This window comes from Corythoichthys intestinalis, chromosome 7, assembly GCF_030265065.1.
Source record: "Corythoichthys intestinalis isolate RoL2023-P3 chromosome 7, ASM3026506v1, whole genome shotgun sequence".
NCBI classification, from domain to species: domain Eukaryota; kingdom Metazoa; phylum Chordata; class Actinopteri; order Syngnathiformes; family Syngnathidae; genus Corythoichthys; species Corythoichthys intestinalis.
Window position 1 is genome coordinate 51,237,501 of NC_080401.1, and position 12,583 is coordinate 51,250,083.

Here is a 12,583-nt window from a genome sequence, read left to right on the forward strand (position 1 = left end):
GCACACACGCGTTCGCAGAACTCACAACATAAAAGTAAGCAGCAACAGAAGAAGAATACATTCAATGTAAATAAAGCAGCGCCACCACGTGGTGATGTCAGGACGAACACCATTTAAGGAGGTGACTGTTACAAACTCTCCCCGACGACGTAAAAAAAAAAAAAAAAAAAAAAAAAAATTGCGATATTGGATAACTTCTCGCGGCACACCTGACGATCTCTCACGGCACACCGGTTGAAAAACACTGGCTTAGACGTTCAATCGATTTTTACTGGGAAGGGCGAATGGAAGAATGTAACTGCGGACACGCTCAATCTCACAAACCTACAGTTTTATGCCATAATGTCAAGATAAAAACATGTGAATTTATATGTACAGTATGAATGAGCAACAACGTGCCTGTCATACAGATGAACCCCCTGGCGGGTTCTCGGCCCACGGACCGCACATTTGACAACTCCGCATTAATCAGTTTAACTCATTGGCTGCTACTGATAGTGGTAAACGTCCAATAATAAATTCAAAAAAGAAAATATTTACCGTTTTAACCTTTTTTCTAATATGACATTTTTTAAACAATATTAAAAAATAAGTCTAACAAATTCTTTTGATGACTAAGTAGTTGTCATTTAGTCGTGGCAGCCCTACTCGTCACTGTTGCTAATCTTACTTTAAAAAAGTAATTAATTACAGTTACAAATTACTTCTCCCAAAAAGTAATTGCGTTAGTAACCAGGCATGAAAATGGGTCAGGGGTTAAAAAGGTGAGAAGGGTGTGGAGGAAATATGTTCCAGTACACTGTATTGTACACCCCAACAAAATATTGAGCTCTGTCGACCCACACTGTGTTTCAGCAGGGCCGTGCAGAGACCGGTGGAGGGGCGGGTGCTCGTAGATCAAAAGGGGCACACGAACAAGTATTTAATACACCTTAAAACAACATAACTTCAATTTTAACCAGCTTTAGATAATAATTGGCTGTGACTGTGACATACTTTAATTGGGAGGGGGCAACAGTGAATAGAAATCAAAACTGTCATCAACACTTTCTGGCTGTGACTCAGTCAGTCTGCCTCTTTTTTTCCTTCAACCTCTGCATCAAAACTTCCTTCCTCAACTTGTTCATCTGAGAACAAACCACATCAGATGGTCACTGAGCCACCAACAGCACAGTTTTCTTAAAACTATTATTTCATTATTATCCATACTTAACAACTCTAGCACCTAATGATTAATAAAGCAATGACATAAAAATCTTATAGAAAAATAACATTGTAACTGTGTTTATAACTGTATTTAATACCCGACTATCCTTGCAAACTTGTTCTTACCAGGTCTGCTATTCACCCAGCTGATGAGGTATCCACTGCCTTTAGCAGCCTCATCCAACTCCTTTTTTTAATCCCTCAATCTCCTTTCCCTACGAGGCATGTCTATGTAATGAAATATAAATATTTAAAAAAACAAACAGACTCCCCGGTGGCTTTTAGTTGTAAAGCTTTCTTAATTTCTTTCTCTCTCAATAACGATGGAGGTAGATTTGTGTTTTTATTATTCAATCAAAAAACAAAGTTACTTCTATCAAAAACAAAGTTGCTTCAATCAAAATACAGTATATACTTTTAATCCCCAAAAAGTCACTTCAATAAAAAAAATTGTTTTTGATTGCAAAAATAAATTTGAGACAAAAAAAAAGCATTTGAAAACTATTTTTCTTGATTGAAACAAATTTTTCCATTGGAGTAATGTTGTTTTGCGTTTGGGCCACATTTTGGCTAGGACATTTGTGTCTTTATTATTCAATCAAATAAGTTGCTTCAAACAAAAAAATATATATAAAAAGAAAAACTTTGCACATGTGTCAATCACCGTTTACCAAAGCCTGAGAGGGTTTGAGTAGACTCACTATGAAGCATTTAATAAAGCCAAGCATTTTCTAACTACTTTATTCTTGTTTAAAAATAATTCGGTGGGGCAGTAACATGTGTAAAACTTATCATAATTCTTACATTTTTAAGTGCTTGAAAACCATTTATAAATGATACTTTGGTGAAAAAACGTCTTATATATATATATATATATGTATCTTTTTTTCAATGTAAAATCTGAATGAATGCATTGAACATGCACAAAAAAAATGGGGGTGGGGGGGCGCTACTTCGCGGTTTTCACTTATTGCGGCGGGTTCTGGTCCCCATTAACCGCGAAAAACGAGGGATCCTTGTATTTCTGAAAAGCTTTAAGAAGCAAGAGTCATTCCCACCACTCGTCGGGCAGGTGTTGTGCCGACACCGGCCGTCAGCTCAAGTCCCAGCCGAAAATAACGCGTCTAAGGCGGACGACGGGAGCGATGCGATGCGACCCCTCAATCCGAGAGCATGCCGCTTAATTTGACTCAACAGTGTGTTTCTTCCTTTATATTACCGCTAAATACACAAGCTTGACGCCAATTTAACGGGAGCTATTTTTTTTCATGGGAGATTTGGCTAGCTCTGGCAGTGTTCAACGTCAACGCGAGCTGCAACGAATGGCAGTAACTTTTTTATATCGCAAAATGTGAAAACGATTGAAACCATTACTCACCAAATTCAATCTGCTGGCAAATACAGGCAAGTGTGTATGCTGCGCTCTGGTCTGCCCCGGTGTGGATAAGGCCTGCTTTTTTGTTTTCGCAGCATTGAAATGCAACCAAAGGCTCGCCGAGCACTCCTTGTTTCACGTAAGGAGTGCGCGCGTTTGGAATAATGGCCCGCAGCTTGGGCCGATGATTGGTTCTCGTCAGCGAAGCATCTAGAAGGATTTGCTGACTGTCCGTGTCACTTTTTTAAAGAACCGATCAGTTTACGTACTAAATTAATCACATGATGATAATAATAATAATAATTTAATAAAACCTCCCGACCCCCCCCCCCCTCCCAAAAAGAATTTCTCCTCGGATCTACGCAATTCACGTAGGTCGCCCTTTTTGACTTCAAAATGGTGAATTTCGCCGAAAGGTGAGAGATTTTCATGCCTGAGTAACTCAGTTACCTGAATGTAAAAGTAATTAGTTACTTGGCAAAGTAACTGGTGATAATTTTCTTTTTTTTTCCTCAAAAAAAAAAAAAAAAACAGGTCACACAATGCAAAGTTTAAAGGGTTTTTGCGACAATTGGCCCTAGCCCAATTCTTTACCCTAAACTTAACCAGACACTAGGGTATTGCGGATATTGCAATAACTAGATAGTAAATTTGCTATGTGTGAAAGTCATTTAATGTTCTGAATCAACCGTTAAAGTTGTTAAAGTTGCTCCCGTTTTTGCATTAGTTCCCTTCTGTCTACTTTCGACATGTGTAAGTTTTAAAACTGTTTCATCATCTAAAGATTGATTTAAGTCAAGATTTTGCTGATTTAGGAGCATTTTAGATAAAAGGTTACTTAGGTTCGCTAGGAAGGTTGTCTACAACAGAGCTTTCCTAAGAGGTCTACTGCTTTAAGATGGCGGCTGTTTACTAACGCATCTAGATATGTTGCTAATGCCACCTTGTCTGTCATTTGTATCTAGTTCTAGAATATATTATTTCTACCGTCGCATTATGTGGGCGTGGTTTGTAGGCTATCGACTAGTCAGGTATTATTGGAGCCACCTAGCATCGCGTTTGCAACGACGTCCCCACTCCTGCTCTGCTCTCTCGTCTCCGTGAGTCCGTCTCTCAGACTTTTCTCGCGTCAACCAACATAGTAACTCATAATAACGCACACCTTTCCCGTCGCATTAACGGTAACGGCGTTGCCAAGATGAGAAAAGTAATTAATTAGATTACTCACGACTGAAAAAAATAACGCTTTTAGTCACGCAGTTATATTCTAACGCCGTTATTAACAACACTGCTCGTCACCCATTGCTTACCGGTGGCGAGACAGAGTCGCATCCCTCCGGAGTGCGCTCGGTCAGCGCAGAGTCGTCGTCAGATGGCTGGTGAGAACCCGACGAAAGAAGTTGGGTGAACAGACGCTGGATGTCGCCGTCATAGGATGTTGTCTCACTGGAACAGGAAGCGGTGTTTGTTAACCCCCTTGAACCCAAAATTTACATTCAACAAATAAACATAATGCGCTGGCGGTATATACTCCATAAAAATAGTATTAACTCCTTCGGGGGGTGGGGGGGGGGTGATTGGACGTCTAGTTTCATGACAATGAGTTAGTTGTTTATGTCAGGGAAGTCAAATTAACTTATGCATTGTTCCAATTATCTTTTTTATCTATGTGTTTAAAGTAAATTTAGGCAACAAGGAGCTAACAAAAAAGTCCTGTAAATCTCCCAATATTTAGCGAACCTCTCCGCAGCGGCATTGGACTGATCGCCTCCGGCAAGATCGTGCGGTGCCGACCCGGGACGTTTTGTCGCCGCGGTCTGCGGTCTCAGCTGCGCGCAGTCCTGCCCAGTCACGCAGCTTTCCCCGAGGGGGGCCATTTCTGCCTGCAAGAACACATGACCTCGCGAGACTTCAGCACAGTGAGCATCTCCAGGACTGACCCCGCGAGCCGGATTTGCCTGTCTTCGGTCTTTTTTTTTGTTTGTTGTGTTTCGAGTCAACGCGGAAAAGAGTAAACAAAAAAATGGACTGTGAGGGGAAACTTAAATATAAACGGATAAGAACTAACCTGTTTCCTCATGGCCTCAATTTCTTCACTGTGCCGCTGCTCCGCCCTTGACAGCTCCCCTCGCAGCTGGAAAAAAAGTTATATGATGGTAATACGGTATGTTAAATATGTCCAAAATGTCAATTAAATACATTTATGATGTTAAGAGGGTACATTAACTCATGTACTCAGTGCCATAAGAGGTATATTTATAATACTCAGAATATGTGTTGTGGTTGTTAATAAATAAATATCAAATACAGTGGGGCAAATAAGTATTTAGTCAACCACTAAGGCTACGTTCATACTACAGGTCTTAATGCACGAATCCGATTTTTTCGTGTTTTTCCGACTCGAGTGAGGCATTAACTTGACGGTCTGAACGTGACAAGTCGCATAGAACTGGACCATTTCAAATCCGATCTGGGTCACTTTTGTATGTGGTTCAAATCCGATCTGGGCCACATTTTTCCAGACTGTCGCGGCGGTCTGTACTGTCCAGTCTCTCAAATCGGAATTCATGCAGCAATTGCGTCATCAAAAGGCGAGAGACGCGCCACGGTAGCGGGGCTGCTGTGCGTTACTAGCGCCTAGCTAGCCTTGAACACGGCTTTTTAGGAAGAGTCAGACTTGACAATAGTCATAAAAAAAATAAAAATGGGTTGAGGATAAGCCTGAGAATGATCGGTTTTCTGTCTGCTCCATATAAGCAATATTTCAACATTGCTTACACGGCCGAGAGTCGGGGCAAACTGCGCATGTGTGTGTGACATGCACGGACAGTGCGTGCATGCTATCGATCCATATACTTTGATATAAGCCTAAACTGGAATTATTTATGTCTGTTATTTGTGTCCTCTTCTTAAAAAGCAAAATGTGATATCCCTGGAATGAAGGATGACAGCCAGCATGTGTGGTCATTTGTTTTGACGCTTCTGCGCATGCGGGTCGTCTTGCTCAGCGCGTGTCGGACTGCGAATTAGTGCGCATGCGTAATACTTGAATGGTCTCAATGGACAAAGGCAGTCTGAACGGGCACGCCAAAAAAACAGATATGACAAAAAATCGGATTCGTGCATTAAGACCTGTAGTATGAACGTAGCCTAATTGTGCAAGTTCTCCCACTTTTAGGTTAGAATAAGAAATACATGTCTCACCTTTTTTGCATCTGCTACTGAAGTATCAAAGGCCTCCTGAAGCACCTTATGTTCTTGTTGCAATTTTGCGTGCTGGACGTTTATCTCTTGCAGTCTTAATTGAATTAAAAATAGATTTGAAATAAAAGCAGGTTTTAATACAGGTTTCCCCAAGTCAAATATCAGAAAAATGCTCAAACTAACCCACAAACAAACTGACTAAACTCACAATCTGACTACGCTAACCCTAACAGAAAAAATTCTATGTCTTTTTGCGACAATATATCAAGATATGTAAATTTAAGACCACTGTCGTTTTGCAAATTTTGCCTTTTTAAGGTAAAACTAAACAAATAAATGAATAAATAAATACAGTAAATATTTAATGTTAAAATTTAAATCCAATTTGGAGAATTTATAGGGTCAATAACATTTCCAATTGAGTAATTGACTGCCAAAATATCACTTAAGTGATGACATTGCCACTCACAGTATACACTTGACCTAACTATCTCTCTCACACACACTTGACAACAAGAAGCCAACAAGAAATTGTTGTTGAGCGTTTACCTCTCTTTGAGTTTTATCACTTCACCATTGAGGTAAGCCTCAGATGCACGAGCGCAGTCAAAGTCTGCGGACGTCCTCGCCAGATCCCCGCGTAGTTTATCCGCACACTCCTCCAATGAACTGAAAGACAAAAAAAATGTACATTAACTCATTTGCTCCCAAAAACGTATGTTCTATTTTTAATTGTTTCAGTGTCCGAAAAACTTATTTTTACGTCTTTTACGTTTTTTTTTTTTTTCCACAAGAGGCATCTCTAGATTCTGATGCAACTTCGCTACAATGCACAATGCTCAAAACCCATCTTAAAGCAATAAAACGGGCCACTGGAGGGCAGTAGCGCATTTGGTAGGTACTCATCTAGGACAATGAAAGGAAGTGAAGAAAAATAGTCAGGAAACGGAAGTTGGAGGGACCTTATGGAGAAGCGCGAGAAATATGTGGAGAACGATGGAAAACAAAGGCAAACGACACTGGAGGAGTGTTTGGAAAAGGAAACGACACAATCGTCAAAGAAAGATAAAAAAAAATAAAATAAAAAAATCTATCTTGATGAGACAGACGGTCCCACAACAGTGTCATGTTCCACACGTATCCTGCGGAGCTCACGTCTCGTTACTCCTAAGCCCGAGGTTGAAACTAACGATGAAGATGATGAAAAAAGTGAGACCAATCTTGATCCGGACTCATCAGATTATTGGGCGCCACCTCATTCAACCGGGAGCACCCTTCCCCGGACCCACCAATACAAGGAGGTAGTTGTTAGCTTAGCTTATCTTGGATTGAAAAATCGCTGACTTATACAATAATATACATTTCATATATGGTAAATACATATTTCTAGAGCTAGGAATCTTTGGGCACCTAACGATTCGATTACGATTACATTTCAGAGGCTCCGATTCGATTATAAAACGATTATTGATGCACCCCCCTCCTTTTTTTTTTTTTTTTTTTTTTTTTAAATAAAGTTTTGTACATTAGTTCCAAAATTGTTCAAAAATACTCTCAGGCGAAACCAAACTACTATTTCAGTATCAAGTTAACATAGCAGTAAACAAATATACAAAAATAACATTAAATAAAAAAACTCCAGTCCCCATTCTGTATCAGCAGCTTTAAATTACATTCAATTAATTTAATGTTGTGAATCAACCGTTAAAGTTGTTAAAATTGCTCCCGTTATTCCATAATTTCCCTTTTGTCTACTTTTGACGTGTGAAAGTTTTAAAACTATTTTAAAGATAGATTCAAGTCAATATTTTACCGATTTAGGAGTATTTTAGATAAAAAGTTAATTAGGTTTGCTTGGAAGGTTCGCTACAACAGCATTGCAGGGAAGTTTACTGCTTTAAGATGGCGGCCGTTTACTAACGCCCGCATCTAGCTTTTTGCAGGTGTGCTGCTACCGCTACCGAGTCTCCAATCCATCTAGTCCTATATAAATGATATCTACCGTAACATTATGTAGCTTAGCTGTACTTGTAGCAGCTTTTCGGCAGCAGGCAGGTATGTTGTTGTGTTTTTTTATCTCGTGGCATGAGTTGAGCTAGAGCCGTGAGTTGAGCGTTGGCATTACCCGAGGGGCCGGTTAATGAGAAGCATAATGTTTAGCTACTCCCGCTCCGTTCCGTCCCGAAGCCCGCGCGGCGCGCTGAGTGTGTTGTACTTCCGCTTTACTTGGCATATTTCAATAATCGGAATTTGGATGTTTGTGAATCGTTCTCGAATCTTCCACTGCCGAATCGCGAATAATCTAAGAATCGGAAATTTTGCACACCTCTACATATTTCTATACATTTCAGAGTGTGAATCCACTCGCAGTGTTGACAAGTGGTTGTGTCAATAGTTCAGTTCAAAAGTTATGTGTTATGTTCAAGTAAATTGTTATGTGCGAAAATTGTTCAACAGTTCAACAGTTATGTGTAAATAAATTGTTACTTTGCAATCAAAAGCTCTATTTGTCTTGTTGTTTATGTTATTTTGTATGTGGAAAACATTCAGATGTTTGGGATGTCACAAAAGCAAAAAATACCTGTGTTAAAGTCAAAGTTATGTTTGAAATGTATGCTTTTACAAAAAGCTCCATTTCTCCGTTTTTTTCATCAGAAATTGGAAAATTGCTCAAACTTAAGTTATTTTCTAATGCTGATTTCTAAAGAATGGAAAAAGATATGAACTAACTTGTTCTTCCTGTAAAGAGGAGAGTCTAATCTTTCTTTTGGTGGGTTCCATGTTTATATAGCAATAGAAAAGAATTTTCTGTGGGCCTTGCAAAATCAGTCAAAATCCAGTAAAACGGCCGGGAGCGAAGGGGGTTGCTCCGGTAAAAATGGCTGGGAGTGAATGAGTTAAAATACGCTACTACACGTATATACGCTCAAATTGACTACCCACCGTACGACTTGATCTTTGTCGTGCAGCATGTGTTTGATGGTGCTGATGTCATTGTGAAGCCTTGCAATCTGCTCCTCTTTGTCCTGTCAGTCAAAAACAAGTAGAATGGTTGTTTCAATACTTTGGTCATGCAGGAGTTTTTTGCTTTACCTGTAGCTCCCTGCCCTCGTGTGCCATCCTGTTGTCCTCCAGTGCTCGTAAGCGTCCGAGTTCCACTTCCTGTGTGTGCAGATTGTGGTGAACTTTTTCCAGCTGAGCCCGCAGACGCTGGACGTCGCTGCAGCAAGTGGCATGTTGGACTTCGGAGGTGCGCTGGGCCTGGACATGACAAATAGTTACCTTGTTCTTTTAACTTGTTGCTTTTTGCTGCTTTGAGTATTCGTTTGACTGGGATTGTAATGGTTTGTTTTGAAAGTGTTTGCATTTAGTTTTATTTATGTGGGTGGGTACACTGCCCTCTAGTGGCAAAAGTGAATATAACTAATTTAACATGGCTTATTCCAGCTGCTCAGTGTAAAGACCAACATAAGGTAAGTTTTTGTTTAAGCTAATATTATTCTTTATGCATTTGTAACTTAGTTTATAGGTATATTTATCCATTTTTGTCAGAATATGTGTTGGAACGATTTGTTTAGAGCAGTGATTCTTAACCTTGCTAAAGGTACCGAACCCCCTGAGTTTCACATGCGGATTAACCGAACCCTTGCCAAAATGTATGTCTTTTGTGTATTGTATGTTTCTATCATATGTGCAATGTGCATATCTTAGAATCAATTCAAATTCATAAATTCACAATTTTCATTCAAATTTGGAGGAATACATCTTATATTGTTCAATATCAAACCTGCTTGCTTGCATTAAACTTGATCGTGCAGTTTCTGTCATCTCAAATTATATCAAATTTAACGAAAAAACCTGCACAAAATGATCGCCAAATTTGTATACAAAGTCATTACGTAAAAAAAAAAAACATGAATCTTCTCACAAATCCAATAAACAGTGTGAATTTACAACAAATAATTTTGCATTTTGGTTTGCTTTTCATATTGGAAAAGGAAATTAAACCCGAGTAACTTCTAACTGTTTGTATTTTTGTTTTCATGCCGACATTCTCATTCTATCGCATCCGTGCCACACATACTATTTTCATTGCGTAAATTGTGACGCAAATGTTGTTCTTTTATGTCAACGCAGTGCACATTACCCATAAGTCTGTAGTATTTCCTAATTCCATGTGAGAATCAACCTTCCACTGAGCAAACCAGCTTCTCCTCCCACCAAGATAGAGGACTAGCAGTTGAAAGGACTGAAATAAAGCCAGTATATTGTGGACTAACCAGTCCAAAACCTGATCTAAAATGCACTTTGCCTATATTTATTCAGCGTCCAAAAAAAGGGCCCTGCATGTCTTCACCTTTACCGAACCCCTTAGACTGACTCACCGAACCCCTGGGGTTCGATCAAACCCAGGTGAAGAACTACTGGTTTAGAGCATTGCTAATTTTTTTTTTTTTAAAGTTAGCATTTTATAGCATTTATGCTAACGGACTTTTGCTATGCAAGTTAGCTAATTGTTCTTTTGTTGAACTTAGAGCCTCTTCTTTTCTTTTTAAATACCGTTTGAGGCTAAGCTCAGTTATTTCAATTTTTTTTTTTAAAGAACAATTCTGCATATTTTGACAAAACACTTTGTAGCCAAATTTAATTCTCTTTTGAAAGTGCAATCTTAGCAAGCCTTTGTTTTACATCCCTTAAGATTTATTCTGCAACACATTAAATGTTCCTAGTCCGACTACTCGATTATTTGAACTGACTAGGTGATAGTTTAATCGACTACTAAAATAAATCTATAGCTGCAACCTTAAAGGACACTTAAAACTTTTAATAAATATGAAATATTAATTAAAATCAAGTTAATAAATGTATTTACTTTGACATGTGTGAGCTCATCACTAAGACTCTTCTTTTGGGCCTCCAACTCTGCCAGGTGCTGCTGGTACACCACCAACTTCTGCTTGCACTCCTTCAAAACCACATAACCAGCATGGGAGTCAGACAAATTACCAGAAGGTGGAAGCAGAAGAGACAGATTTCATAGTACGACCTCAAGATTATCTCTGAGCATCCTGACTTCAGATGGATCCTCCTTTTTGGATTTTGATTCCTCATTTAGCGGCTTCCTCATACGTCGGCGCTCCAGCTTCTGATAACTCCGTTTTAACTTTTCCAACTGTGGGAATTAAAAATTACCTCATTTTATGTGTTCCATTAGCAAAATGTCACATATTTGCTCCTCACCTCCTCGCTCACAATCCCTAGTTGCTTCTCATACTTGGTCGCCTGGTCCTGACGTCCAGCCTGGAGCTCCTGCAGTTGCTTGCGGAGAACCCCGATCTACAGCAAAAACACCCAAGTGTATATTAACTCATCAGCTGCCAATGACGGCGATAGACGTCCGATCCATACAAATTAATTGAGTAACGTTGAACTTCACCTCCAGGTCCTTGCGTTGAAGAAGCACCCTGGAGGAGTTCATCTCCTCCTGTTCGCTCATCAGTCGCTGCTGGAGGTCCCGCACCTGCGCCTCATACTCGCTTCTCTGCTGGCTCATCATAATATCGATCTGCCGCATCAGTTCTTGGAGCTCCGGTTCGCATGCAGACAGCACAGAGCTGGAAAATGTGCAGAGAACACGAAGAAAGCAATTAATTAGCCGCCATATGAAGTTAGTAAACAAATAGCACGACGCTTACCCGAGGTCCGAATTCAGCAAAGTACCCATACACGCCTCCATTTGAGGTCAAAAATGTCGTCCAAATAACTAATATGGACGTGTATAGCCTTACTAGACTATAAATTAAGTAAAATCAAGTTGCATGCATTTGTGGAAAGTTAGAGGTTAGCAACCAACAAGCTAACCTCTGCACTCTCTGTGGCGCCACTCAACGTTCAAAGCGACGTGACGTCACGCTCAACAGTTTAACTTTTAATTATTTAAATTCCAAAATGTATTTAAATAGTAAAAATATTCACGATTATTCACTGTACTTCTAAATGAATTATTTTAAAATTACGTTTATAAGAGATTAAAAAATAGACGAGAACAAAATGAGTTGATTCCTGTCTGAAGCGTAAACCCCGCCCCTTAATCCGTGTACGTAATTACGTCATGTACAGCGAACGTGATGGAATCGTATCATAATTATCAAATAGATGTGCGGTAGACTTGTGAGCCTATAGAGATACGCATCATCACTTGTCGGCCATTTTGCGTCGGGGCCATGAAGCGTGGACTTTTCAAGCGACAGAACGCGATAGATTCCTCGGTTTTCAAACGGCTTGGTTTTTGATAAAAGTCAGAAATAGATAGTTTGATATAAAAATGTTTGTTTGTTTGTTTGTTGTCTTAAACAACCAGCCTGACACATAGCCACTTCAATACAAGTTGATATAAACGAAAATGTTTGTGTATCCGTAAAGTATTCTGAGTTAGTATTTTATGAGCAAAAATCTCTCACCTTATATCCGCTAGAATAAAGCCCACGCTAGAAGTCCCCCGACTCAAGATGGCCGCCATTTACTTACACCGCTGTCTCAGCCATTAGACAGCTAGCATTATATGATATCTATGCCAAAAATATATATATATATATATATATTAAATTTTGCCGTGCTACGGGAAATCAGACCAACATCTGTGTTGAGATGGTGTTATAAAAACAAAACTTGTACATTTTTTTCCAGAAGAATTCTCACCATACATTCGAGTAGCTACGTTTTAGTCTGTATATGACAGAAATTCTCCTCATCTTTGTGTTTCGTTGGGTTCAAAATTAGTTGACAGCTTGCGTGAGG

At 39.5% G+C, this 12,583-nt stretch overlaps 1 protein-coding gene across 2 annotated transcripts in view; it reads right to left on the bottom strand.

Moving 5' to 3' along the window:
• Positions 1 to 11,838, bottom strand: part of cep63 (centrosomal protein 63) — a 19,686-nt gene extending 7,848 nt beyond the window's left edge. For both annotated transcript variants that reach the window (XM_057840461.1, XM_057840460.1), the window contains exons 1-12: positions 11,482 to 11,838; positions 11,223 to 11,400; positions 11,027 to 11,122; positions 10,833 to 10,958; positions 10,659 to 10,751; positions 8,879 to 9,046; positions 8,729 to 8,811; positions 6,335 to 6,454; positions 5,786 to 5,879; positions 4,650 to 4,715; positions 4,322 to 4,464; positions 3,892 to 4,027 (exon numbers count right to left, since the gene is read on the bottom strand). In XM_057840461.1, coding sequence (XP_057696444.1) covers positions 3,892 to 4,027; positions 4,322 to 4,464; positions 4,650 to 4,715; positions 5,786 to 5,879; positions 6,335 to 6,454; positions 8,729 to 8,811; positions 8,879 to 9,046; positions 10,659 to 10,751; positions 10,833 to 10,958; positions 11,027 to 11,122; positions 11,223 to 11,400; positions 11,482 to 11,522 — 1,344 coding nt within the window. In that variant the 5' untranslated portion in view covers positions 11,523 to 11,838. The remainder of the gene's footprint in view (positions 1 to 3,891; positions 4,028 to 4,321; positions 4,465 to 4,649; positions 4,716 to 5,785; positions 5,880 to 6,334; positions 6,455 to 8,728; positions 8,812 to 8,878; positions 9,047 to 10,658; positions 10,752 to 10,832; positions 10,959 to 11,026; positions 11,123 to 11,222; positions 11,401 to 11,481) is intronic.
• Positions 11,839 to 12,583: the final 745 nt, after the last annotated feature.